Source organism: Myotis myotis, unplaced genomic scaffold (assembly GCF_014108235.1).
Source record: "Myotis myotis isolate mMyoMyo1 unplaced genomic scaffold, mMyoMyo1.p scaffold_m19_p_9, whole genome shotgun sequence".
NCBI classification, from domain to species: Eukaryota; Metazoa; Chordata; class Mammalia; order Chiroptera; family Vespertilionidae; genus Myotis; species Myotis myotis.
In genome coordinates this window covers 24,850,509-24,875,718 of record NW_023416401.1, presented here as the reverse complement: position 1 = coordinate 24,875,718, position 25,210 = coordinate 24,850,509, and the positions used below count along the sequence as shown (strand labels likewise).

Sequence of the window (25,210 nt, the reverse complement as noted above, 5' to 3'; positions counted from 1 at the left end):
GCACGTAGCCCCCTTCCCCTTGGAGCACAGCTGTTGCGTCAGGCAAGGCCACCTGTGTTTATTTATTGAGCAGCAGCGTTGTGCCAGGCCCAGGGGACCGAGCCATCCCCGTTTCCCTGTGGGGACCCCCACAGCCCTCAGGGAGGGCCCCGTGTCTGTGTGGCAGCACCTCAGTGATGGGAAGCTTTCATGTCCATGAGCTCATCTGACTCACAAACCCCGTAGGGAGGCTGGTCGTGCCCATTTTACTCATGGCTTCTGTGAGAGCAAAGTTGGAGACTCGAACCCAGGCCCTCAGACATCAGCTCTGGAGCCCTTTCACTCTTCAACTGCCTCCTGAGGGGGTGGCAGGAAGGCAGGACCCGGGTTCCTCAGGCTGAGGCCTCTCCATCCACCAACCTTCCCTTCATTCCCTCTCCAGGAGCGGGAGCCGCCCGGCCTTTGGGGAGGGAGGGTTTCCGGCCCTGGCTTGGAGTGGGTCACGTTGCATTGTGTCCATGACCATGTAGCTCATGTTGACAATTAAAGTTTTTGGCTTTTCTAACTTGTCTTGCTCTGCTTTGTGTGGAGGCCGCTCTCTCTGGGAAGCTACGGGCAGCTGTTTTAAGGAGCTGAGTCTGCAGGATGTCAGCATGTCCCACCATGGCCTTTTGTGATGCCCCCTTGGTCCTGTCCCGGGGCCCCTTCCAGGGATGCATAGGAGGGAGCAGGATTCTAGGTGAACCCAGTCATCTTACAGATGAGATTTAACAGAGGACCAGATAGGGGATGGGATTTACCAAAGTCACATTGTGTGCAGGTGACTAGCAGGACCCAGATCTCACAACTCCCAGACGAGAGTTTGTCTCACAGCAGTCCGTCACGTCCAGGTGGCCTCAGTGACACGGTGGGTGTCAGCAAGGCCCCCTTCTCCCGAAGTGGCGCTGGCCCAGGACCAAGAGCATCAGCTGGGGTGGGGAGAATGCGCTGCAGTCCCCCCTGGGCCAGTTCCTCTCTATGTGCTGAGCAAGAGAGTGAGACCGTTTAAACAGGGCAGCGATTTGCCCGCTGGTCCACACTGGGCAGCAGATGGGGCCTTCCTATCAGTCCACATCCTCCCTGGCTTCTCATGGTGTGAGCAGCTGGCCTCACGGGTAGGATGCCAGTCACGAAAACCGTGCATTTTCCCTGCAGCACAAAAACCTGCCTCTTTTGCAGCAAGAGCCACCTGTGTCCACTCCAGAGGGCCGATAGTGTGGCCACGCCTTCCTAAAACAATTTGGACTGTGGGGACTTGCACCTCCTGGGTGACTTTAGAATCGTAATTGTGCTTATGACACGACTTTAATATATTTTTGGAGGTGAGAGAGGGGCTAGCCACAGAAGGGAATGCGAACCTGCTTGTGGCAGAAGATGGCATTGCAGCCGAGGCCCCTCACCCCTCTCCAAGCTCTGGGGAGAGTGGGGCACTGACAGGTTAACCCAAACCCTTGACCCCAACGGGGGTAGGGTTGTCAGATGGACTTCCGCCGGACGGGGGGTCTGCCTGCCCCGCCGCGGCCACCCATAGCCCCAGGGCTCGCGGGGGGCGAGAAGCCCAGATTGTCGCGGGCCCACATCTCCAGCTGGTGGATGCGGTAGGAGACGGAGGAGCCCCCGGGGCGCTCCGAGCAGCGGCTCTCGGGCGCCCCCAGGCGGAGCGGGCTGGCGCGGCGAGCAGAGCGCTCGGGCGCGTCGGTGCTGGCCGCCAGGAAGCGCAGGACCACGAGGTTGAGGAAGGCGCCGATGACCGTGAGCCCTAAAAGGATGTAGAGAAAGCTGAAGGCCACGTAGGGCGGCTTCCTCTGTAGCGCCTCGTCGCTCTGCAGCGCCACGAAGTCGCCGAAGCCGATGGTGGTGAGAGTGATGAAGCAGTAGTAGTAGGCATGGAAGAAGGTCCAGCCCTCGAAGTGCGCGAAAGCGGCGGCCCCGAGGGCCAGCGTGGCCGCGCACACCAGCAGCCCGGCCACTACCATGTTCTCCGTGGACACGCGCGGCCGCCGCAGGCCCAGGCAGCGCTTGGCCGCCAGCAGGAGGCGCCGCACCAGCGCATTCAGCCGCTCGCCCAGGCTCTGGAAGGTGACCAGCGTCAGGGGGATGCCCAGGAGCGCGTAGAACATGCAGAAGACTTTGCCCGAGTCCGTGCCGGGTGCGGCGTGGCCATACCCTGGAGGGAGAGTGGAGGGGGAGGGTTGGTGAGTACCTGGTGCCATCTAACAACACGGTGGCCCTCGGCCTGCCTGCCGGCCTCCCATCCCCCAGAGGGGGCTGAGCAACTTGACAATGCTAGTTCTACCTAGCTAGCACATCCTCTGGCTTCCAAACCTTGCACGGCTATCCATTATCACCCCAAACTGTAAACAACCCAACTGTCCCTGGACTGGAAAACGGATAAATAATCCGAACTACATCCATACGGTGGAATTCTTTGGAGCAATAGAAAGGAATGGACTGCGGTTACCTGCAGCAACAAGGGCCGAATCTCACATGTATTATGTGGAAGCCAAGCTCAAAAGGTACAAACTGTATGATTCCAGTTAAATGTTACACTGGCAAAAAAACGATGGAGACAGAGAGCAGATCTGTGGTTGCCAGTCATTGAGGCGGAGGAGGGGTTACCTACAGAAGAGGGGGTGACAGGACTTTGGAGGGGGATGGAGAGGTTCTGTCTTGATTTCAGCTGGCCCGACTTGATTTGTCAAAACCCACAGAAGTATGCACTGAAAGATGGTGAGTTTTACTGTATGTAAATTGTGTTTTGATTTTTTTTTTTTAAGGTAAAATCTTCCGTGGCTCCCAGTGCTCACAGGGTAAAGAACTAGTTCTCACATGGTGTCTGAGCTCCTTTGTGATCTGAATCCCCCTCACCTCTCCAGACCCCATGCTGCTTCCCCAGCCAGCATGGCCCACCACATGCCTTTTCTCCTGTCCCCGCTCCCACCACCACCACCACCACCACCACCACCACCACCACTGCCCCATTGTCCTGTCTGCCCTGCCCCAGGCCACTCTTCCTTCCCGGATCTGCCCCAAGCCCCCTCTCACTAAACACCTCTTTAGTCTGGTGGAGCGATTCTCTACTCGGTCCCCTCAACTCGTGTAGGGCACCTGAGACAAGTGGATATGTGTCTTTTCCAGGAGAGGGGAGTGCAGGCTTTCATGATATTCTCAAAGGGCCCCGTGACCCAGGAAAAGTCAGGTAGCCCTTCCCCAACAGAATATGCCCCCTCTAGCAAACTGGCCCCATTGGCCAGAACGTAAAATACCAGGCCCTTTGACTTATGCAATTCCACGGTGAGGAAGTTAGTCCTCCAAAACAGCAGTCGCCAACCTTTCGGACCTCACGGACCACCGGTTGGCGACCCCCACTCCAAAACACATAGTGATGTATGCACATTGTTATCATTAAAGTATTGTTGCTCTTGGTGAAAATTTTGGACAACCCAAGTGTCCATCAGCAGGGGCCTGGTTAAATAAATCATGGTGCCATCCAAAGGATGGAATATTACACAGCAGGTTCCAGCCAGGGGTGATTTTGCCCCTGAGGGGGCATTTGGCAATGTCTGGAGACACTTTTGGTTGTGACAGCTGGGAGGTGGTGGCTGCGTGCTACTGGCATCTTGTGGGTAGAGGCGGGGTACTGCTATGTACAGGACAGCCCCACAACAAAGAACCCTTCAGTCCAAAATGCCAGTTGTGCCAAGGTGGAGAGGAGCTCCTATGGGGCCATGAAAAAGATGACACAGTGCTTGAGGGACTGATATAAAAATATCACCAAAATGTAGTGTGGGGTGAAAGTAGGTTTATAGCGGTTAGTACTCGAAACACAGTTTATTCTTGTGTTACTATTCATTAATTATTGCATTATTTTCCATACAAACAACTGTAAACGTTCTTTCGCCCCACTCTGTATATAAGTTAAAAAAGCAAGAAACAAAACAGTGTGTATATTGTCATGTCTATGTGATGTGTGTGTTTTAAAGGAATATAGAGGCAGAGACTATATCTAGGAGGACACACAAGAAACCAGTAACTATTTAATCCAGGGAAAGGAATTTATAGGCTGAGGGACAGGGTAAGAGGGAGACTTCCTTTTCATTTTATACCTTTTTGGACCATGTAAGTGTGTAGTGTGTACATATGTAATTTATTCAAAATACCAACACAATATATGTGTTTAAAGACCTACAGGTCACTTCCACTTTTCCAATACGTGGCCCTGTTATTGGGGCAGTGAGGGCTCTGCCCACCACCAGACTGTGAGCTCCTTGAGGCCAGAAGCCATGCCAGTCACTTCTCTGTGTCCCTAGTCACCAGTGCCTTTTACAGATCCTGGCACAGGCTAAGGGGTCAACAAAAATTTAATCATCAATAATAATAACGATGAAACCAAATTGAAGTGGGTCTGAGACAGAGGAGCCTCTTTAGGAGTAAGAGGCCAGGAAGGCTGTTTCCAGCTATTTAGGGCTATGTCAGGGTTTTGGCAGAGAGTGAAATGATAACGTTAACTAAACATGCTGGGTACTTTACATGGGTTGTCTTATTTAACCCTTTCAGTGCCTGTATGAGATGACATTATCCCCATTTCACAGATACGGAAATTAGAATTAGAGGAATGAAGCTGCCCAAAGGCTACCAGGCCTGAGCTCTGAGCCTCTGTCCTCCATTGCTTCTCAGTGCCTCTCTCCTGTCCTTGCGGTGCTCACCCTCCTGGGTCCTGGATTGTCTGCAAGGCGGCCTTATGCAGCCTGCACCACACAGCGCCCCCAAATGGCCAAAAAGGCAAAACTCCTGTTTCCCTCTTTAGTCCCTTCCCCAGGCTCCCAGATGCATGGGGGGCAGGAGGGTTAGAGGGGCAGGTAGGGAGGAGAACAACCAGGAGAGGAGGCCAAACACAGCTGGGAGGCCTCCCATGAATGTGCGGGAAAGCAGAAGAGATGGATGGGGTCCCACACCACCGGGCACAGCGACGGAGGGTGTGTGTGTGTGTGTGTGTGTGTGTGTGTGTGTGTGCAGGGTCTTAGACTGAGCCAAGATAGCGAAGCAGGGGTGCCCATGTTGACAGAGGTCATAAGGGCTGAATGGGAGCTGGGCCCACCGTTGGCAAATAATGAATTGTCATTATTACTAATTACCAGTGCCTATTTAGCCTCAGGCACTGTGCCAAGCATTTTGCATGCTTGACCTCATTTAAACCTGGCAACTACCCAGTGAGGTAGGAACAACTGCATTTCGAAGTTGAGGAAACCAGGGCTCAGAGAGGTACAATCAGTTACCAGAGAAGCAGGACGGCAATAGCGATGAGAACATGTAATTGCAGAACTCGGGTTTTAACGCCACTGCTAAACCCACAAGCTCACATTCACTTGCAAGAACGTTATAGAAACATTTCCTCCAAGGCCTGGGCTTCCACGGGGGCACCTGCACAGCCACAGCCGGGGCCCAGGAGTGGCTGGCACCCAGCTCGGAGCCCTGCAGAGCCTGCTTCTCTCCTTTCCTGCTTCCCCAGGCTTAGGCTCCACAGGTACCAGCCAGGCGGTGGCCATGGCAACGGCTGGCGGTCCAGATGCTGCGGAAAAAGTGCTCTGGATCCCCGAGGGTGAGGTCCAAAGCTGTGGTCATCAGTCATTCCTTTAGCATGTATTTATTGAGTGTCTACTATGTGCCAGACACTGGCCATGCTGCAGTGACTAAAACAGACCAGGTCTCCGGTCTTATGAAGTAACGGAATGACAACTACAATACAGAAATCCATTTCTATCTTTAGTGCTTTCTATGTGTCAGGCCCCCTGCTGAAACTTTCTGCACATATTATTTCCTGGATGATAATGATCTCACCGCCGCCTGAGTGAGTGCTGATTAGCACCCCTCCTTTAAAGAGGAGAAAAGTGAGTCTCACAACTTGTCTCACAACTTGTCTCAGGTCACACAGCTAGTGTGGTGCAGCCAAGGAAGCAACCTCAGCCGCTTGGGCTCCCAGGTCCCACTTGCCCTGCCTCCCCAGCCCCTGGGGCAGTTTCTGGGCATTCCTGCGCGCCAGCCTCTTGGCACATTTGACCTACTGATTCCTCCCAGCCCAGCCTGCGTGGAATGACAGCCCTTTCGGCACAGGGAGGCAAGTGAGGCTCGGTGAGCCGCCGAGGTGACTCGTCCAAAGTCACCCCGCTGGGCAGGGACCGAGGCGGGATTCAAACCCAGGGGACCGCGGGCGGCTCGGGATGGAGCGAGCGCCCAGGGGGCTCTGGAGCGCTCACCGATGGTGGTGATGACAGTGATGGCGAAGTAGAAGGAGCCCGCGAACTTCCACTGGCGGCCGGCGCGGTGCGGCTCGGCCTGCAGCGCCAGGCGCTCCAGCTCGCGGTAGTCCTCGGCCGAGAAGCCGTACTTCCTCCGGAGCTCGCTCCGCTTCTGGGCCAGCAGCCGCTGGCGGCCGCTCTCCGCCTCGGACTCGAGCGCATCGAAGACGGCGGCGCCCACCAGCAGGTAGGACAGGATGCACAGGACCAGCGCGGCGGTGCGCACGCTCTGCTGCTTCATGGCAGCGCCCCGAAAGGCAGCGCCCCGAACCGCGCCGTCCGGCTCCGCGCTGCGCCAGCCTGGTCCCGGCCGGGGCCATGCGCCTCGACGGCCGCCCCGTGCCCGCTCCGCCCCAGCCAGCGCCTGGGACCGGCGCTGCAGGAGCTCAGGCTGCGCGTGGCTGGAGTGGGGCACCCAGAGGCGTGGCCTCGGGGCGTGTGTGTGTGTGGCCGGGGGGGGGGGGGGGGGGGGGGGGGGGGGCCGAGATGGCAGGGAGGGCCGCCCCAGCTGCGGCCGCCCAGTCCCTGCCACACATCTGCCTTTGTTTACCCGCTGGCGCCCTGGGGCTAATGTGTCTGCAAACAGTGGCATCTGGAGCAAAGCGCCCAAAGCCTGGGTCTGCGAAAGTAGTTGGGGAAGGCCTTCCTGCAGGGTGACTGGGCAGAGAGCATCCAGGCAGCAAGTGCAAGACCTTTAGGAAGTGAAGCTGGAGCCAGGAGAATAGGGCGCTGGGCGGGGTGGGGGAGTGGGGGGTGGGGGGTGGGGGAGGGGGGAGGGAGGGAAGGGTTGGGGGGGAGGAGCAGAAGGAAAACAGAAAGGCAACTTCACACAGGCCCTTATATGGATTTATTCTTCAGTATAATTGGAAAAGCTATAAACAGGAAAACAAACACACCAACGATCTGATTGACATTTTTAAAAAAATATATTTTATTGATTTTTTACAGAGAGGAATAGAGAGTTAGAAACATCAATGAGAGAGAAATATCGATCAGCTGCCTCCTGCACACCCCCTACTGGGGATGTGCCCGCAACCAAGGTACATGCCCTTGACCGGAATCCAACCTGGGACCTTTCAGTCCACAGGCCGATGCTCTATCCACTGAGCCAAACCGGTTACGGCTGATCATTTTTAAAAAGAGCTTTCCTGGCTGTCCTGTGGGAAAGGGAAGATGGCTGAGTGGAGGCCAGTAGTCCTTCACGCTTGTAGTCCAAATGTGTGCTGAGGGCGGCCTGGACTCGGGGCACAGCACTGGAGACGAAGAAGCTGATGGACCTGAGATTTGTTAGGGAGGTGGAGCTGGATACACATTTCCCAGCCTCACTGGCACTTAGAAGCGGTAGCCAATGGGATGTGGGCAGAAGTGGCCTGTGCCACTCGCAGGCCTGGCCCATAAAACCCCCTCACATGCCATGCGTCACTTCTCTGTCCCACCTGCAGGCTGAATGCAGTCTTCAGAAGAGGACAGAGCCACGGGGTGGAAGGAGCCTGGGTGCTTGAATGACATTTTGCAAAGCCATCTCCCATGGTGAACCCCTGTTTTGAACTTCTGTTGTATTAAGCTCCAGTGTTATGGGGTCAGTCTGTTACTGCAGCCAGTGTTACCCCAATGAATGGAGCAACAGGACCTGCGGATAGCTTGGGTGCGGAGGGCAAAGGGGGACTCAAAGATAACCCCTGGGTCTTTGACCTGAACAGCTGGGTGCTTGGGAAGCCTTCCATGGACTTCACTCACTCTCCAAGAAATCCACTCCGGGCCCCAGCACCAAGATGACACTCATTTCAGAGTATGGCTGGGTCTTCGTGGAGATTCTGGGAAGAGCACCAGGCAGCCTCTCCTGCAGCTGTCCGGAGCTCCTGCATCCCTGGCCTCGGCTGCAGCCTTGGCATGTATCACCTGCTTCCCATCACTGCTCCAGCCTGTCTCTCCAAAGCCCCTCTGCACTGAATTTTCAGCCCCTTGCACAGTCCTGCTCTGCTTGGAATTGTCCTCTCCCCATCCACTCAACAGCCAGCCTTTATTGAATGCCTGCCCGGGGCCAGACACAGATGGAAGCACTTTACAAGGATTAATGCCCTTAATTATCACAGTCTGTTGTGCTGTAGGTGCAGCCGGCTCACGCCCTATTCATCCTCCTGCTCTCAGTTTCCTTGAACATCTCCCTTCCTAACTCCTCCCAGCAGCCTCTGCCTCCTGCCATCTTGTATCCCTCACACTGCATTGTGATTCTTGCATCCCATGCTTATGTTCCCTGTGAAGACAGGTATCTTGGTCACCTCTGTGTCCCCAGCACCCGGATCTGGCACAGAAAACACACCAGCCTGTGGAAAAAGGAGCAGTCACAGCATGTATTTGTAGAGGCTGAGTGTGGACCGTACACCTCGACTGCCTGGCTTCATAGCCCACTTCTGTTTACCAGCTGTTTGAAATTAATGCCTCAGTTTTTCCACCAGTAAAATGGGGTTTAAAAAGTTCCTATCTCATTAGGTGCTATAGTCAGCAGAATATTGGCCTCCCAGAGATGCTCATGTCCATCCTTGGTACCTGTGAATATATTATGTTACATCGCAAAGGGAATTCAGGTTGCAGATGGAATTAAGGCTGCTAAACAGCTGATCTTGAGCTGGGAGATGATCCTAGATTAGCTGTGTGGACCCGATGTAATAGCAAGTGTCCTTATGACTGGAAGATGGAGGCAGAAGTGGGAGAACCAGAGAAATACAAGTTGAGAAGGACTCTGCCTGACGATGCTGGTTCTGAAGATTGAGGGAGGGTCCACAAGCCAAGGAGAATAGGCAACTTCTAGAATCTGGAAAAGGCAAGAAAATGGACCCCTCCCTAGAGCCTCCAGAACGGACTGCAGTCCTAGTCGATTTTAGTCCAATTCCACCTGTGTAGACCTCCACCCTACAGGACGGGGAGATAATACATTAGTGCTGTTTAGGCTGCTAAGTTTGTGATAATTTGTCACAGCAGCTACAGGGAACTACAGTGGTTGTGAGGATGAAATGAGCCAGTAGATGTGATGCTCTGAGAGCAGTGTCCAGCCCTGAAGACCTGTCTAGAAGTGTTAGCCACTATGACCGATATCACAACTGAGCAATGGCCTGGGCCCATAGGGACATGGCACCCAGAGCCTGCCCCTACTTTGTTCTCCAGCAGAATTAGGGCCTAGTACCTGCGGGGGCGGCGTCGGGGGGGAGCCTTGCACCCCATTACTCCCTGGAAGCTGGACTATAGCCCAGTGGCCTAGAAGCGGGGTGCTGGCACTGCCACCTCAGCCTTATTTTTAGCAATGGCATCAGCAAGTTTGATTTTCTGATTCCCTTCCAAACTTCAGAAGAGCAGAAACCCGGGCTACAGTCCCAGACCGGGGGCGGGGGGGGGGGGGGGAAGGGGGCACCAGGGACCTATAGCCCAAGAAGGGCCTGAGCAGAGCTTGTTGGGACCGTGTGGGGGTGGGGAAGGCTTGTTCTTAGGATCAGGCTTACACCGAGGATAGTTATTGAGGTCCCGGTCATGAACATCGCTGGAGGCAATGAGACCTGGATTCGAATTCCAGCTCTTCCACTTTCTAGGTAGGTGTCTGTGGCTAGAACACTTCTGATTTTCTGTGCCTTGGTTTTCCCATCTGAGAAATGGGGTGATAATGATGCCTGCTTCATAGGACCATGTTGAAGATAATATAAGTTTGTCACATTCCATGTGCCTGGTACAAAGTAGCCACTTCTCCCCACTCTCCACCCCACTCCTGTTTACAACGGTCTGACTACAGATGTCAAGAATTCATTTCTAGCCCTGGCTGGTTTAGCCCAGTAGCCTGAAAGATCCCGGGTTAGATTCCAGTCAAGGGCATGTACCTCTGTTGCAGGCATGATTCCTGGCCCGGGCTGCATGCAGGAAGTAAACAATCAATGTGTTTCTCTCACATCAATGTTTCTCTGTGTCTCTCACCCTCCCTTCCACTCTCTCTCTTTAAAAAAAAAATCATTTCCATAGCAGGGGCATAGCTAAAACTGGTGAGCACTTGTCCTTGCACGGCACACTCACAGACATGACGATGGAGCCCTCACTTCCCAGAGCAGGAAGCAGAGGCACAGAGAAGAGGCCCTGCTTGCCAAGTCCTCAGAGCCGGGCGGTGGCTGAGCCAGGACTTGAACTCGGGGCTGTCTGGCCACCACAGTCACGATCCTTCCAGTACACGGCCCCATCAGGCAAGAAGCCGCTGGCTTTATCACCTTCCTGTCGCCTCTCTGGGCCTCACTTTCCTCATCTCTAAGATGGGACTGAGGGGTGCTGGCTGGTTGTCCCCCCACAATTGTGAGGACCTCGTGACACACAGCTGAGAGGTGCTTTGTCAGATGTGCCGCTGGGGAGGGGTATTATTGGGGCCACGGGGGAGCTGTCTGGGCCCGCCAGGCAGGTGACTCTGCCCCGTGCTTGGCATTTTCCGTGTGGCGGCTCTATTTTAAGCCAGAGGAGGCTGGAGTTTGTGTATGTGTGTTACTCAGCTTGGAAAACCATCAGCTGTGCAGGCACCAAAAACAGCAACACCCGGAGGCACCCCTGCAGCTCCCCTCCTTCTGCCTCCTCCCCTCTCCCTCCTTTGGGAACCTGAGAGCCTAGTGATTTTCCTCTGTTGTTCGTGCTGGAGGCACACCCGTGACCTCCCCATGAGGCCTGGGATCGTCTTCCACAGCTCAAGGTTGTCTGCGTGGAGGCCAAGGAGACGGGTGATCCCAGTCCCCATCGGGGCCCTGGGCACCGGAAAGCCCTTTACATCCCCTGTGAGTCTCGACCCTCTGAGAGCTGTGTGAGCCAGGCCAGCTTTGCCGTCCCCACGCCAGGGAGAGGAAGCGGGCTCGGAGAGAGGGGACTGTCACCTAGGACGGCACGCGTAGGGCAGTGGTGAGGAAAGGACGTGAGTGTCCGGGTGAGTCAGACGCCAGTTCTATCTCAGGGAAGTGACTTCACCTCTCTGAGTCTCGGTTTTCTCATCTGTGACACTGGGGTAAAAATACCTGCCCAGCAGTGTTCCTGCGGGGATTGAATGAACGTGTGGGGGAGTGCTCAGCGCGGAGTAGGTGTCAGTAAATGTTAGTACACCGCCCCCGCCCCCGCCCAATTAATGTCTTCTTTTATTTGTCCACACTAATTCCCCAAGCTTACTGGACTCTTTTCCTTTTTTAAAACTGATTTTAGAGAAAGGAAGGGAGCAAGGGAAGGAGAGAGAGAGAGAGAGAGAGAGAGAGAGAGAGAGAGAGAGAGGAGAGGAGAGGAGAGGAGAGGAGAGGAGAGGAGAGAGGAGAGGAGAGGAGAGGAGAGGAGAGGAGAGGAGAGGAGAGGAGAGGAGAGGAGAGGAGAGAGAGAAGAGAAGAGAAGAGAAGAGAAGAGAAGAGAAGAGAAGAGAAGAAAAGAAAAGAGAAGAGAAGAAGAGGGGAGAGGGGAGAGGGGAGAGGGGAGAGGGGAGAGGGGAGAGGGGAGAGGGGAGAGGGGAGAGGGGAGAGGGGAGAGGGGAGAGGGGAGAGGGAGAGGGAGAGGAGAGGAGAGAGAGGGGAGAGAGGGGAGAGAGGGGAGAGAGAAGAGAGAGAGAGAACGAACGATGTGACAAAGAAACATCCATCAGCTGCTTCCCACATGCACCCCAACCAGGGATGGAACCTGCCACCTTTTGGCGCACAGGATTATGCTGCAACCAACCAGGGCTTCCTGGATCTGCAGGCATTGATTGTTATAGTTTGAATATAGTTCAGTCATTTTCCCAAAGGCCAGAGGGAAAATTACAGGGTTCCCCAATAAGGTCTCTCTCCGAAAAGAATGTGTTTTTTAAAACAAATTTTGTTATTGACTTCAGAGAGGAAGGGAGAAGGAGAGATAGAAACTTCAATGATGAGAGAGGATCATTAATCAACTGCCTTCTGCACGCCCCCCACTGGGGGTCAAGCCCACAGCCCAGGCATGTGCCCTGACTGGGAATCAAATAGTGACCTCCCAGTTCATAGGTCAACGCTCAACCATTGAACCAAGCCGTCTGGGCAAGAATGGGTTATTTTGACCTCAGGGGACAATAGGTACCAGCTCCTTTGAGATGGCAGCTGTGGTCTTTCGGCAGCCTGAGTATCATTTAGGGCTGTGGCTTGCAAGAAATTAAAAGGTGCCTTGTGCTGACTTAAATAATGTTATTGGCAGGATATGGGGTCTCCCAGGATCTTCCAGGCACTGGATGGCAAACCGTAGGGTTTGGGGCACCCAGAGAGATGGAACCTTGGTTATCGCCAGGGAAACACCATAGCCATGCTCAGTACGAGGGGCACCATTGTTTCCAGGATGAGGAGGATATTATTTGGGGGACAAAGGACAACTGTCTGAGGATGACCCTGTCTCTGGCTGTTGGGACGAGCCAGGGATGCTCAGAAAATCCCTGATGTGTTTGTGGCCATTTAGTTGGAACCCTGGGAGTTTGTTCTCCCGCCTCCCGAGGATGGGTGTCATCGGGTTAATGGAGATAGTGAAGCCTTTACTCTGGTTAATATTTAAAAACCTCAGTGATGTGAGTATGGGGGTGGTTAGTAAACCATCTTCTTTACTTTTATGTATGACCTAGCATTTCACCCCCATGTTTTTCCCTGCTGCTCCTTTGGTCTGACTGGGAGGGAGACGCTGAGGGTTGGAGTGAATTTGAAGGGCATTTACGGAGCAGTTACTATGATCCAAGCAGGGAGCTAGGTGTTCAGCAGGCGTCACTTGAGGTAACCCACACGGCACAAGGCACTTTGAATCCCACTTCACAGAGGAGGACGCCGAGGCGCCAAGGGCTGTGGAGATTGGCTTGAAGTCACTGCCGCCAAGTTCCTGCTCCTAAAGCCACACTTCCCTGACCCAGGGAGCTCAGCGGTGGCCGGCACATGGCAGTCCGTGCTCAGCCACTGCTGGCAGAACCTGTCCTGTTCTCCAGGCAAATACTGCAGTGGACTCCAGAGATGTCTGAATATCATGATTCAGGGGGGGTAGGGTTTGCATTTCTGGAGGCGTCACGGCTGCAAAGGGTCAAAACAGAGAAATAAAAGCGCCTGGGACCTTGAGAAAGGTATGTGTTAACGTTAGTGTAGCACAGAGCTGGGCTGGCTGCTATGGTAGCTACTAGCCATATGTGGCCATTTATATTTAAATTCATTTGAATTAAATTAAGTTTTAAAATTCAGGTATCCAGTCACACGAGACACATTTCAAGTGCTCATGTGTTAGTGGCAGCTATAGGACAGCTCCATCGTCATGGAAAGTGCGATTGGACATCGCTGGCATCAAGAATAAACTTTGCACCCCAGTCAGATGGTTCAGTTGGTACATCATTTCATACACCAAAAAGGTTGCGAGTTTGATTCCCCATCAGGATGCATACCTAGATTTTGATCCTCAGTCAGGGTGTGTACAAGATGCAATGGTCAATGTTTCTCACATCCATGTGTTTCTCTCTCTCTTAAAATCAAACATTTCTTTGGGTAATGATTACACACACACACAAAATGAATAAAAAAAAGGAGTGGCCTGGCCAGTGTGGCTCAGTGATTGAGCATCTATCTATGAACCAGGTCACAGTTTGATTCCCAGTCAGGGCACATTCCTGGGTTGTGGGCTCTATCCCCAGTAGGGGGTGTGTAGGGGGTGTGCTGGAGGCAGCCGATTGATGATTCTCTCATCATTGATGTTTCTCTCTTTCCCTCTCTCTTCCTCTCTGAAATCAATAAAAATATGGTATCTATACGAATAAAAGGGTAATATGCTAATTAGACCAGGAGACCTTCCGGATGTCCTTTCGGACAAAGCCATGGTGGGGGGGCCAAGGCAGAGGCAGTTAGGGGAGATCAGGACGACAGGGTGGCGAGAAGGCTGGCAGGCAGAGTGGTTAGGGGCAATCAGGCAGGCAGGCAGGTGAGTGGTTAGGAGCCAGTGGTCCCGGATTGCGAGAGGGTGCAGACTGGGCTGAGGGACACACCCCCATGCACAAATTTCGTGCACCGGGCCACTAGTATATATATATATTTATTTTATTTTATTTTTTTTAAATATATTTTATTGATTTTTTTTAATATATTTTATTGATTTTTTACAGAGAGGAAGGGAGAGAGATAGAGAGTTAGAAACATGGATGAGAGAGAAACATCAATCAGCTGCCTCCTGCACATCTCCCACTGGGGATGTGCCCGCAACCCAGGTACATGCCCTTGACCGGAATCGAACCTGGGACCTTTCAGTCCGCAGGCCGACGCTCTATCCACTGAGCCAAACCAGTTTCGGCTATTTTATTGATTTTTTACAGAGAGGAAGGGAGAGAGATAGAGAGTTAGAAACATCGATGAGAGAGAAACATCGATCAGCTGCCTCCTGCACATCTCCCACTGGGAATGTGCCCGCAACCAAGGTACATGGCCTTGACCGGAATCGATCCTGGGACCCTTCAGTCCGCACGCCAACACTCTATCCAATGAGCCAAACTGGTTTTGGCAATATATATATATATATATATATATATATATATATATATATTTTTTAAGAGTGCACTTTGTCTGGTTTTGAATTGTGGTTCCACCTCTTCCCTACTGCTGCCCTGGACCTCAGTTTATTCACCTATAAAATACGGTGACAATCCCATAGAAGTGCACATGTCCATTGTAACTGGACCAGGGATTAGTCCGTGAACGAAAGAAGCAGGGATCACTGTGAATGACATGCCTCGAATGTTTGCCCATCTGTTCTTTGAGTGTGGGGTTGATTGGCTTTTCACCTTCTCCTCCTAACATAACCTATACCCAGAATCTGCCTCCTGACTTCCAGTTTGGGTTTATTTTAAGTAGAATGAGGATTGTGTAGCAACTTGAGGGCAGAATCCCCCTAGATTCTCATAGTAATTTTTTCCAGGTCTTCTGGAGTTGTTTCTTCCATGCCTAATTTGACACTTTTTTTTTTTTTTTTTTTTTTTTTTAGCAATTCATCTTTACTGAGTTTCCACAAAAACAAATCTCTTTCTTTTTGCACTCAGATCCCATCAGCTTATAAACTTCTAATAAAATTATCTCAGTATAATAACGAGTGTGGCTGGTACAATCTGGTTTGAGAAGAAATCCAACAGATTCTTGGCAGATTTGTCTTAGCTTGGGCTGCTATAACAGAACACCACAGCCTGGTGGCATCAATGGCAACGTCCATTTCTCATATTCTTGGAGGCTGGACGTCAGAGATCGAGGTGCCAGCATGGTCAGGTTCTTGGTGAAAGCCCTCTTCCTGGGTTACAGACAGCAGCTTCTCATTTGCACCTCACATGGTGGAGAACAAGAGGAAGCAAGCTCTCATTACATCTCACCCTATAAAGGCACTAATCTCACTCATGAGGGCTCCACCCTCCTGACCTAACCACCTCCTATACCATCACCTTGGGTTAAGATTTTAACATATACATATAGAAGGGGTACAGACTTTCAGCTTTCAGTCCATAACACCATTCAGTGGGAGGATGACAAAGGAGGCCAGGAACCGACTGGCACTAGGGATGAGCATTCTTTATGTCTGGGGCAGAAATGTTGAATTCAGACAGAGTGGGGAGCACTGGTTACCCTGGTGGATTAATGAAACTCATTGGTAAAGAAAGCTTTTTTGGTCACACTCTCACAGATTGTAGTGTGGCGTTGTCTCTGGAAGACACCTGTCCAGTCAGAGACTACATTTCCCAGCCCCCTTTGCGTCCTAGTAGGCCTCGTCTCCACCAATAAAAAGTGAGTGGGCGTGGTCAGCCTCTTCCAGGTGGGGCCTTTAGGAAGCAGGTGAGCGTCTCTCTACCCTCTGCAAGCTAGGCAATTGCCCTGAGGCCGAGAGGATGGTGAAGCTGTAACGTGTCAGTCACTTGGCTCACCGCAGGAAGGAACGCCACCCTCCAACCAGCAACGCCTGCCCTGGAATATTATGTGAGTAAGAAATACGTTTCTACTGTGTCAAGTCACTGAATCTGGGGGCTTGTTATCGCAGCTTCCATTGTCCTAATTAATAACCATGCCTAATAGGGCTGTTGTGAGGATTAAAGTAAGATGGCATACATTAGCAGCCTCTTAAAGGGGACTTACCTTAGTTACATATTTTCAGTTGAAGCCCCAAAGCAAGGACACAAGGTGCTGAGTACCCCAATATTCGGGAAAGCCACAGACACACTGTAGGACTTTCTTGGGGACATCATACCTTCTTAGGGACCCTATCCCAACCCCCTCAGCCTCCGTAACCAGAAGACTAGCATTTGGAATGATTTTCTAGAAATGATATACCTTTTCTGCTCTCTTGGGGGAAGGAAAAAGGGAGCGTCCCTGTTCTGACAGGTTCCACTATTAGAGACTTGGGGCTCCTGCCGGAAGTGGTGTTGCCTGCTGATCCTCAGCTCAGACTCCTCAGTGCCTGTGTGTGCGCGCGCGCGCGGAAATGCTTAGAGCAGCGGTTCTCAACCTGGGGGTCGCGACCCCTTTGGGGGTGGAACGACCCTTTCACAGGGGTTGCCTGAGACCATCGGAAAACACATATATAATTACATATTGTTTTTGTGATTAATCACTATGCTTTAATTATGTTCAATTTGTAACAATGAAATTGGGGGTCACCACAACATGAGGAACTGTATTAAAGGGTCGCGGCATTAGGAAGGTTGAGAACCACTGCCTTAGTGAGACCTGGCAGGGCGGGGCCATCAGCACTGCCCCCCCCCCCCATTTGGCTGCATAACAATGGGTGAGCTTTCCCTGAGCCCAGTGGGTGCCAGGCCATCTGGCCAGTCCCCTGCCCAAAAGGGATGATCCTTTTTCTTTCCAGGAAAGAGGCAGAAAGAGGCTGTGAAGTATACTTCTGGGGACAGGGTCCCAGAGAGGTCAGGGGATCCCAAATCTCCCTCAACAGACAGGAGACCAATATAGGAACCCCTACACAAGCCACTCATGTGGCCCAGGAGTGCCAGCTTCTGGACACTGGCCACACAGAAGGAATCCATCTTCCTGAGAGGACTTGAAAAAACACCGGCTAGATTTGTGTCCCCTGTCCTCTGCTGCTCCTTCCGGGCCTCATAAATGGAAAAACTAGAACTTAGAAGGGGTGGGAGATGGGAAGGACCCTCACACTGCTCTCAGTCCTACTGAAAACTGTAATGCAGAGATTACAGGCAAGTTTCTGGAGCCAGACAGCCTGGGTTTGAAACCTTACTTGCTGTGTGACCTTGGGCAAGTTGCCTCACCTCTCTGGGCCTTAGTACCTGTAAGATGCATAGCATCGTGAGGTTCACCTAGTTAGGCTATTTAACAGCTTGTTAAATTAAATAATGCATTCTTGAGGTGAAGGGGCGAGCTTGACTTAGAGGAAGTGTTCAACAGATTATGAGTCGAAGTTTAAACTGGACTGAGAGGCAAGGGGCAAGAGGAGAGATTTGATTGTGTTCAACGGAAATGTTTGAAGCCTCCTTCACCAAATTCAGATTATTCAGTAAACCAGTTACACACACACGAAGTGTTTAGATCCGTTTGGGACACAGCGAAACCCTCAATGCATGTTAAGTATTATTATTATTTTTCAAACTCATGCCAGGTCAGGAATCAAATCCTCTCTAAGCTTTATTAGTTTGGAGTGATCATAGGAATGACTATTTTTGTGGTTCTATAAAACAGTGATTCTTATGCATTTTGGTCGTCAGAAAACCACCACATCCCATAAAATACTTGTGAATTCAAATAAGATTGCCAAGTCTGTTTGCAAAGTAAGGACAAAGGGGGAAAGCCACAAGCGCTATTTGTAATCGTCCTCTTCTTAGAAAAGAATGAGTTTCATAGCCCCTCCAATTGGGAAGGTCAGAAGTTCACCCTGAAGGCCAGTCCTGCAGGTGGAATCCATTTCCCTTGATGAGGTTTCACTGTGTTGCCCGTATTTTTTAGCGCCAGTTCCCTGGCTGGAGCTTGAAGACCGCAGCTAGAAATGACCATAGCGTTTGCGAGCATTCAGAGCTGTTATCCCCTTTCATCCTCATGGCTGCCCGGTGAGACTGGATCATTGTCTGCATTTTCTTTATGAGGATGCTGAGGTTCAGAGAGGTTAGAGGACCCGCTCAGGGTCGCCCACCTGGAAAACAAGTCAGGCCTGGCCCCCGAGTCTGGATGTTCCTAGAAAACAATACAGCAGGTCCTCGAATAACATCGTTTTGTTCAACGTCGGTTCATTATAACGTTGATGAGAAGAAAAATAAAAGATTTCCGGTTGGGGCCAGTGTCTGTGTGGAGTTTGCACGTTCTTCCCATGCCTGTGTGGGTTTTCTCCGGGGCCACCGGTTTCCTCCCTCCCCCCACCCCCCCTCCACCAAAGACGTGCTCATGAGGCGAATTAGTGTGTCTCCATTGTCCCGCTCAGAGTGCGCGTGGGTGAGTGTGAGGGGCCCTGCAATGAAAGGCGGCCTGTCCAGGGTGGGTTCCCACCTTGCACCCTGAGCTGCAGGGACAGGCTCCAGCCACTGTGACCCTGAACTGGAGCAAGCAGGTTGGAAATCCTGATGTTTCTTGTCTTTACTCATCTTTCTTAAATGGATGTATGGCTCACGTTTCTTTCAGTGTTTACTATTAGAAGTGTTGGGGTCTGTATTTAGAAGTTTGGTGATGTTTCTGTGACCAGAAATATGCCGCACGCAGGAACTTCATGCATGTTTCTACTAATCAGCTCGTGGTTTTGTTGTCTCCCTTAAAGTCCCAGTTTCTAAGAACCTATTCATGATGTTAGGTGAGCACCTACTTAGTCTTTCCGTCTGGTTTGAGGAATGTTGGTGGGGCCTATTCTGGGGCCACCCGCTCCTCCTCTTTGTGGCTTTGTCATGCCCTAAAGCAGCGGTCCTTACCCCAGAGTGGATCTGTGGATGGATTTCAGGGATTCCTGAACTGGAAAGGGAAAATAAGTGCATCTTTACACTGACCTCCAGCTGACACTTAGCACTTCCTTCAGTTATGAATATAGACAACAGAGCAGTGTTCACATACCTGTTGCTGCCAAATGGAATCACAGGTGTTTCCATATCATGTGGCAGTTATAGTATCACCACCTTAAAACGATGGTAATGAGACTAGATCTTGTTGTTTAATATGTTAATAAAGAAGCACAGATAATGACTGCCTCCGATACTTTTTTGTTATAGTTACCATATTTCACTAATTTGCTTCCTTTGTAATCCCATGCATTATATTTAATATTACCAGTCTGAGAAGGAGATCATACACTTTACCAGCTGCCCGAGGAGTCCTGGGCTCATAAAGAAAAGTTAAGTGCAGGCTGGTGTGGCTCAGTGCTTGAGCGTCATCTCATGCACTGAGAGGTCACTGGTTCGATTCCCAGTCAGGCACATGTCCAGTTTGCGGGCTCCATCCCCAGTGAGGGGCATGCAGGAGGCAGCCGATCGATGATTCTCTCTCATCAATATTTCTCTCTCCCTCTCTCTCTCCCTCTCCATCTCCCCTCTCTCCCTCTCCTTCCTTCCTCTCTCTCTAAAATCAATAAATATTTTTAAAAGAAAAGTTAAGAGCCATGTAGAACCTCAGAGTCCTCCATTGGCCCTCTGCATGGGACCAGCGGATAAGGGCAGAGGGTGAGTATAGAGTGAGTTGTAAGGGGGGTTGATGGTCCAGATCTAGAGTCATATGCCGTGGCCAGACCTCAGTCACCTGGCTGGGAGGTGGGACCTCTCCCCAGGTGCCCAGAAGGAAAAGGGAGACAGTTTAGAGAACAGTCAGCCAGCCTCTGCCCCATTATCATGTCCCTTGCAATGACTCAAATTTAAGGAGACACTGAGACCTCCTGTCTTACTGAGTTCTAGCAGAAGGGTGTGGGAGGCAGGTGCTGAGCACCAGGGACCCATCTTGCCCATTTTATCTGTGGCTACGAGTCTGGTGTTACATGGAGGCGGTGCTGGGGGAGTTGAAGCTGCTCTTCTCATATCTTTCTGTGGTTTCAACAGGCTGTCTGCTTTGTGCCCCCAGGAACCCATAGGCGGTTGGGGAAGGGGGGGGGCACGATGAAATTAGCACAAAATTTACATTCTTTTTAAAAAAATATATTTTATTGATTTTTTACAGAGAGGGAGGTAGAGGGATAGAGAGTTAGAAACATCGATGAGAGAGAAACATCGATCAGCTGCCTCCTGCACACCCCCTACTGGGGATGTGTCCACAACTAAGGTACATGCCCTTGACCGGAATCAAACCTGGGACCTTTCAGTCCTCAGGCCGATGCTCTGTCCATCGAGCCAAACTGGTTACGGCTACATTCTTGAAAATATAATTAGAATGTATGCAGAACTTTAGCATTTGCCAAGTACTTTCATAAGGGGGCTCATCTGGTCCTCACCACCGCTCTCAGGCAGGACAGGGCAAGATGACCATCTCCATTGTGCAGAGGCGGAAACGGCTCAGAAAGGAGAGTTGGATGCTCCAAGTCACAAACTGGAGGCAGAGCCAAGGCTAGAACCCAGGCCTCAGTCACTATTCAGCAGGCATGTAGGTAAATAGCGACCATGTACCAGGCCCCATGCTGGGCTCCAGCGGCATAGGAATGATCAGAAATCTACTCAACGTCTAGGGTGCAAAGCCCAACCTAAAAGCCGAGAATGGGCAGGTAAGTACATGACTGTATATACAGACTGTCCTCAGGTGACGTTGGACTTGATGGATGTCATTTCGTGGTTACGTCGCCATCTTCCATTTATTTATATATAAAAAAAGTTCCATCATTTCGACGTATGTACGTACGTGCTTTATATTTTTTATTTATTTACCACAAGTGAAGGTCAGGAATTGTTATCTTTTAAATTTTTTTCCTCTTTCACTTCATTACTGATGTGCTCCATGTGAGTGACGTAGGTGCTTATATAGGTGGGTTCCGACTTATGGCGAAAACTGTGTTACTTCGCCCCCTAGGAACGGATCTCCGACGCAACCCGAGGACCTACTGTAGTTAGATTTGTTGCGACTCTTTTAGTTCAAGTGATAGGAACCCAATTAAACTAGTTTAAGTAATAAAGAGAATTTATTGAGTCACATAGCTAAACGGTGTCGGGATGTATGGCTTCAGGCATGGCTGGACCCAGCAGCTCAAACATCACAATGATTAAGGAAACATTACAAAGATGACGGTTGACATGAGATTTTAAAATATATTTGTATTTCTTTTGGAGATCAAATTCAAATGCCCGAGAAATCTGGCTGAGCTGGTGAATGGACTGAGGGGGACTTTACGTGGCACAGGGGGCACATTGAGACCCCGGATAAGGGCGAGGTTGTGGAGGTAGGGTGGCTGCCACAAGGTTGTAAAACCTTGGGCTTCTACGAGGCTGAGAGTGGAGCACAGAGCAGGAATCAAGAGCGGAAGGGAGTCCAAGCAGCCATGAATGGGATGTCTCGGAGAGGGGAGGGTGCAGGAGAGTACTCGAGCTGTGAAGGTCCAGTCCTTGAGGTGAGAAGCATGTAAAAGGCAGAATCAACCACTCGTGTTTGGCCGCCTGCTGGCTCAGGGCTGCAGAGAAGCCACGGAAGAAGCTCATGTTAGGTACTGCCCATCCAGCAGAGAGTGGACTTGGGTGAATACCCCTGGCCCAGTGATGAGATGGGAAGCGTTTTTATGAAAGCCAGTGGCGAGGGGCCAGAAACCAGTGAATGGGCCACAGACAAGAAGCAACCCAGTGCGATGGGGCCACTTACAACGAGGCTCCTTGGCCAGCCTCAAGGTGTCCAAGAGGCCTAGGCTCTTGCCCTGGGTCCTCCCTGATGTTATGATGAACTGCAGGGGACGAGGGAAAAGGTGCGTTCTCGAGAATTAGCTAAATCGTGACCCCGCGGAGGCTGGCTCAGACCCTAGAACACATTTCTGCCATGGAGCGGCAAGGGGGCTTTTGATGGCACATGAAACGCGGTGGCCACAGGTGGCCTTCCCTTCCCCAGGCACTCCCAGCGAGGCTGCTGCAGTTGCCCCTTGAAGAGGGCATTCCACCTCTTGTTACCAGGATGGGCATGGGCTGGTGGCTGCACCCTTCACAGCACCAGCAAAAGGACCAGCACGGGTGTATATTGACGGGGGTTATCTGGAAGGAAGGGAGACATGGAAGGTGTGGGGGGAGGAGGGGTAGAATGCTCCCGGGCAGGCGAGAGGGCATAGGAGCCAGGGCACTGGGGCGGGCCGGCCTCAGGTAGACATGGAAACTGTGACTAATGAGGAATAATCAGGGGTCCTCTAGGTGCTGGGGAAAGAGTGCCCCAGGCAGAGGGTGCAGCCTGGGGAAAGGCCTGGGCAGAAGGGGGTGGCCCTCTGAGCTGTCCAGTGTGGCTGGAGCACAGAAGAGACTGGAAGACCCAGCAGGCCTGTGAGTCATGGAAGGAGTCTGGACTGAACCCAGAGGGCAATGCTGAGCCCCAGCGGGGTTCAGGCAGAGTGACATAACCATAATTGTGCTCTAGAAGGATCTTTCTGGCTGTGCGGTACAGCCGATGGGAGGAGGGAGCTGGACTGTGGGCAGAGGGACCAGGGAGTCAGCCAGGGGACAGATGGAGGCGCCCTGGCTCAGGCCCCAGCAGGGGCCCTTACGGCATCTGTTTAAATAATATTTTGAAAAAAGAAAGCTGCTGCATTGGTCACAAATAGGAAAGAGTCCTGCGCCTAGACCTATCACCGCCGCACTCTGAGACCTCGGGCAAGGTGCCTCCCTTCCCCAAGACTCCGTTTCTCCACCGGGGAAACAGGAGGCAGCTGGACCCCAGTCTGTGAGGGCTCCTCCAGGCTGGCGGCCTCTCCGCGGTTCATGCACCAAATGCCACAAGGGGGCAGCAGCACAGCACGTTTTCTTCGGATTCTTGTCTGAAGTCACACTGTAACGTGACCTAGATTTTAATGAGGTGGAGGGTTTATTAAAACACAGATTTATGAGCCCCACCCCCACAGTCTGTGAGCCTGGAATGCGTCACAAGATGTTTGCATTTCTAACCAGGTGCCAGGTGATGCTGATACTTCTGGCCTGGGTACCCCACTCAGAAATACTGATGTTGATGATTGGGGCGGGGGTGGGGGTGAGCTCTGACCCACGCTGACATGACACTGAGAAATCACTGTGAACTGGGCAGCCACTCCCATTTGTCAACTACACATTTACTTTTTAATGCACCATTAAATCCCCTTTTAAAAAGCAAGATATATTATTTCATTCATTCAATAACAACTGAGCCTCCTGGGCACTGTTCTAGGTCCCGGAGATCCATCAGTGAACAAAGCAGATAAGGTCCCAGTGCTTGTGTAATTCAGCAAAAATAATAAATGTTATAAGTAGGTTATGTAATGTGTTAAAAGGTCGTATGTGCTACATGCATTGGGGAGATTGGGGGAAGATGATGTCAGGCAGAGGGAACAGCCTGTGCAAAGGTCCTGAGGTGGGTGCATGTCTAATGTGTTTGAGAAACAGCAGGGAGGCCGTGAGGTCTGAGCAGCATGAGCAAGAGGGACAGTAATTGGGGGCGAGGACAGAGGGCTGACTGGGCAGAGTGGGGGCTTGCAGGTTGTGTGAAGAAGGCCTTTCGCTTTTCTCAGAGGGGAAAGGAGTGGTGTGGTCTGGCTTGGTTTTAACAGGGTCCCTCTGGCACACACTGTAAGGGGCAAGAGTGGAAGCCAGGAGGCCAGGAGGAGGCTACTACATCATCTGGGCAGAGCCGATGATGGCCCGGCCAGCGGGAAACAGTGGGATCGGGTAGGGTGATAACAGGTTATACACACCAGCGGACACACATTCTGGTTGTCTGTGTCCCTAACTAAACTGGCCCTCCCAATCTCATTCCCTACTCCTCTCCTTTCTGCAGATGACTCAAATTCTCCACCTGAACTCTTCTCTGTGTCAGCCCTGACCCATCTTTGATCATAACCTCCTCCTGTCCTGGTGACTACTTCATCTTCAAACTTAAAACACCTGAAATGCCCTCTCCTATCTGCCAGCTGTGGGGCTCACCTTTGCTCTTCCTGGCTTCTGTCCACGGCCCCCTTCCTCCCCACCCGCCAGCAGAAAGCCCAGGGACATGTTTAGGGTCTCATCTCCTTGCTCGTCATATCCATCCTTCACACAAAATCCGCAAGTGTGGTCAGGCCCTGCTGATTCCCCCGTTTCTTCCTTCCCACTCTCTCAGCGTCTCCTCCAGGCCCTGGCACCTTACCCCCGCACACTGTGGTGACTTTGGTCAGTGTGGCCTGGTGGCCAAGAGCGCGGGTTCTGGAGCTGGCGCTCTGGGTTTGAATACTGATTTTGCCAACTTCGAACTGTTGTACACTTGGGCTATTTCCTTAATTTCTCAGTACCTCAGTGTCTCTGTCTATGAAATGGGCACATTTATACTTACTTTAAAGGGTTATAGTGGGGTCAAGTGAGACACTGCATAGAACAGTGATGGCGAACCTATGACATGCGTGTCAAAGGTGACATGCGAACTCATTTTTTTGGTTGATTTTTCTTTGTTAAATGCCATTTAAATATATAAAATAAGTATCAAAAATATAAGTCTTTGTTTTACTATGGTTGCAAATATCAAAACATTTCTATATGTGACACGGCACCAGAGTTAAGTTAGGGTTTTTCAAAATGCTGACACGCGAGCTCAAAAGGTTCGCCATCACTGGTCTACATGGTTGCATCTCCTCAGGGGCTCCTGCTCCAGGCAGACAGCCCTGCTGTGGTTCCATCTCCCGCTGGCTGGTCCCGGCTTCTGCACTCTGCCCTCCCTCAGCCCCTCGGCCCCTCCACCCCAGAGCTGGTACTGAGCAAAAGAAGCCGTTCATTAAAGGTACCTACTGTGCAATTCTACTTATGTGAAGTTCAAGAA

At 51.6% G+C, this 25,210-nt stretch overlaps 1 protein-coding gene across 1 annotated transcript; it reads right to left on the bottom strand.

Annotated features, from left to right (window-relative positions):
* Positions 1-53: 53 nt before the first annotated feature.
* KCNK15 (potassium two pore domain channel subfamily K member 15) lies at positions 54-6,735 on the bottom strand. Its single transcript, XM_036323768.1, has 2 exons — positions 6,273-6,735; positions 54-2,185 (listed from the first exon to the last, which is right to left on the bottom strand). The coding sequence occupies exons 1-2, from the start codon at positions 6,553-6,555 to the stop codon at positions 1,494-1,496; spliced, it is 975 nt and encodes a 324-aa protein (XP_036179661.1). The 5' UTR covers positions 6,556-6,735; the 3' UTR covers positions 54-1,493.
* Positions 6,736-25,210: the final 18,475 nt, after the last annotated feature.

Coding starts and splice junctions, on each gene's coding strand:
- KCNK15 (XM_036323768.1), bottom strand. CDS start 6,555: ATGAAGCAGCAGAGCGTGCGCACCGCCGCGCTGGTCCTGTGCATCCTG. Junction 2,186..6,272: donor CACTGTCATCACCACCATCG/GTGAGCGCTCCA, acceptor CTCTCCCTCCAG/GGTATGGCCACGCCGCACCC.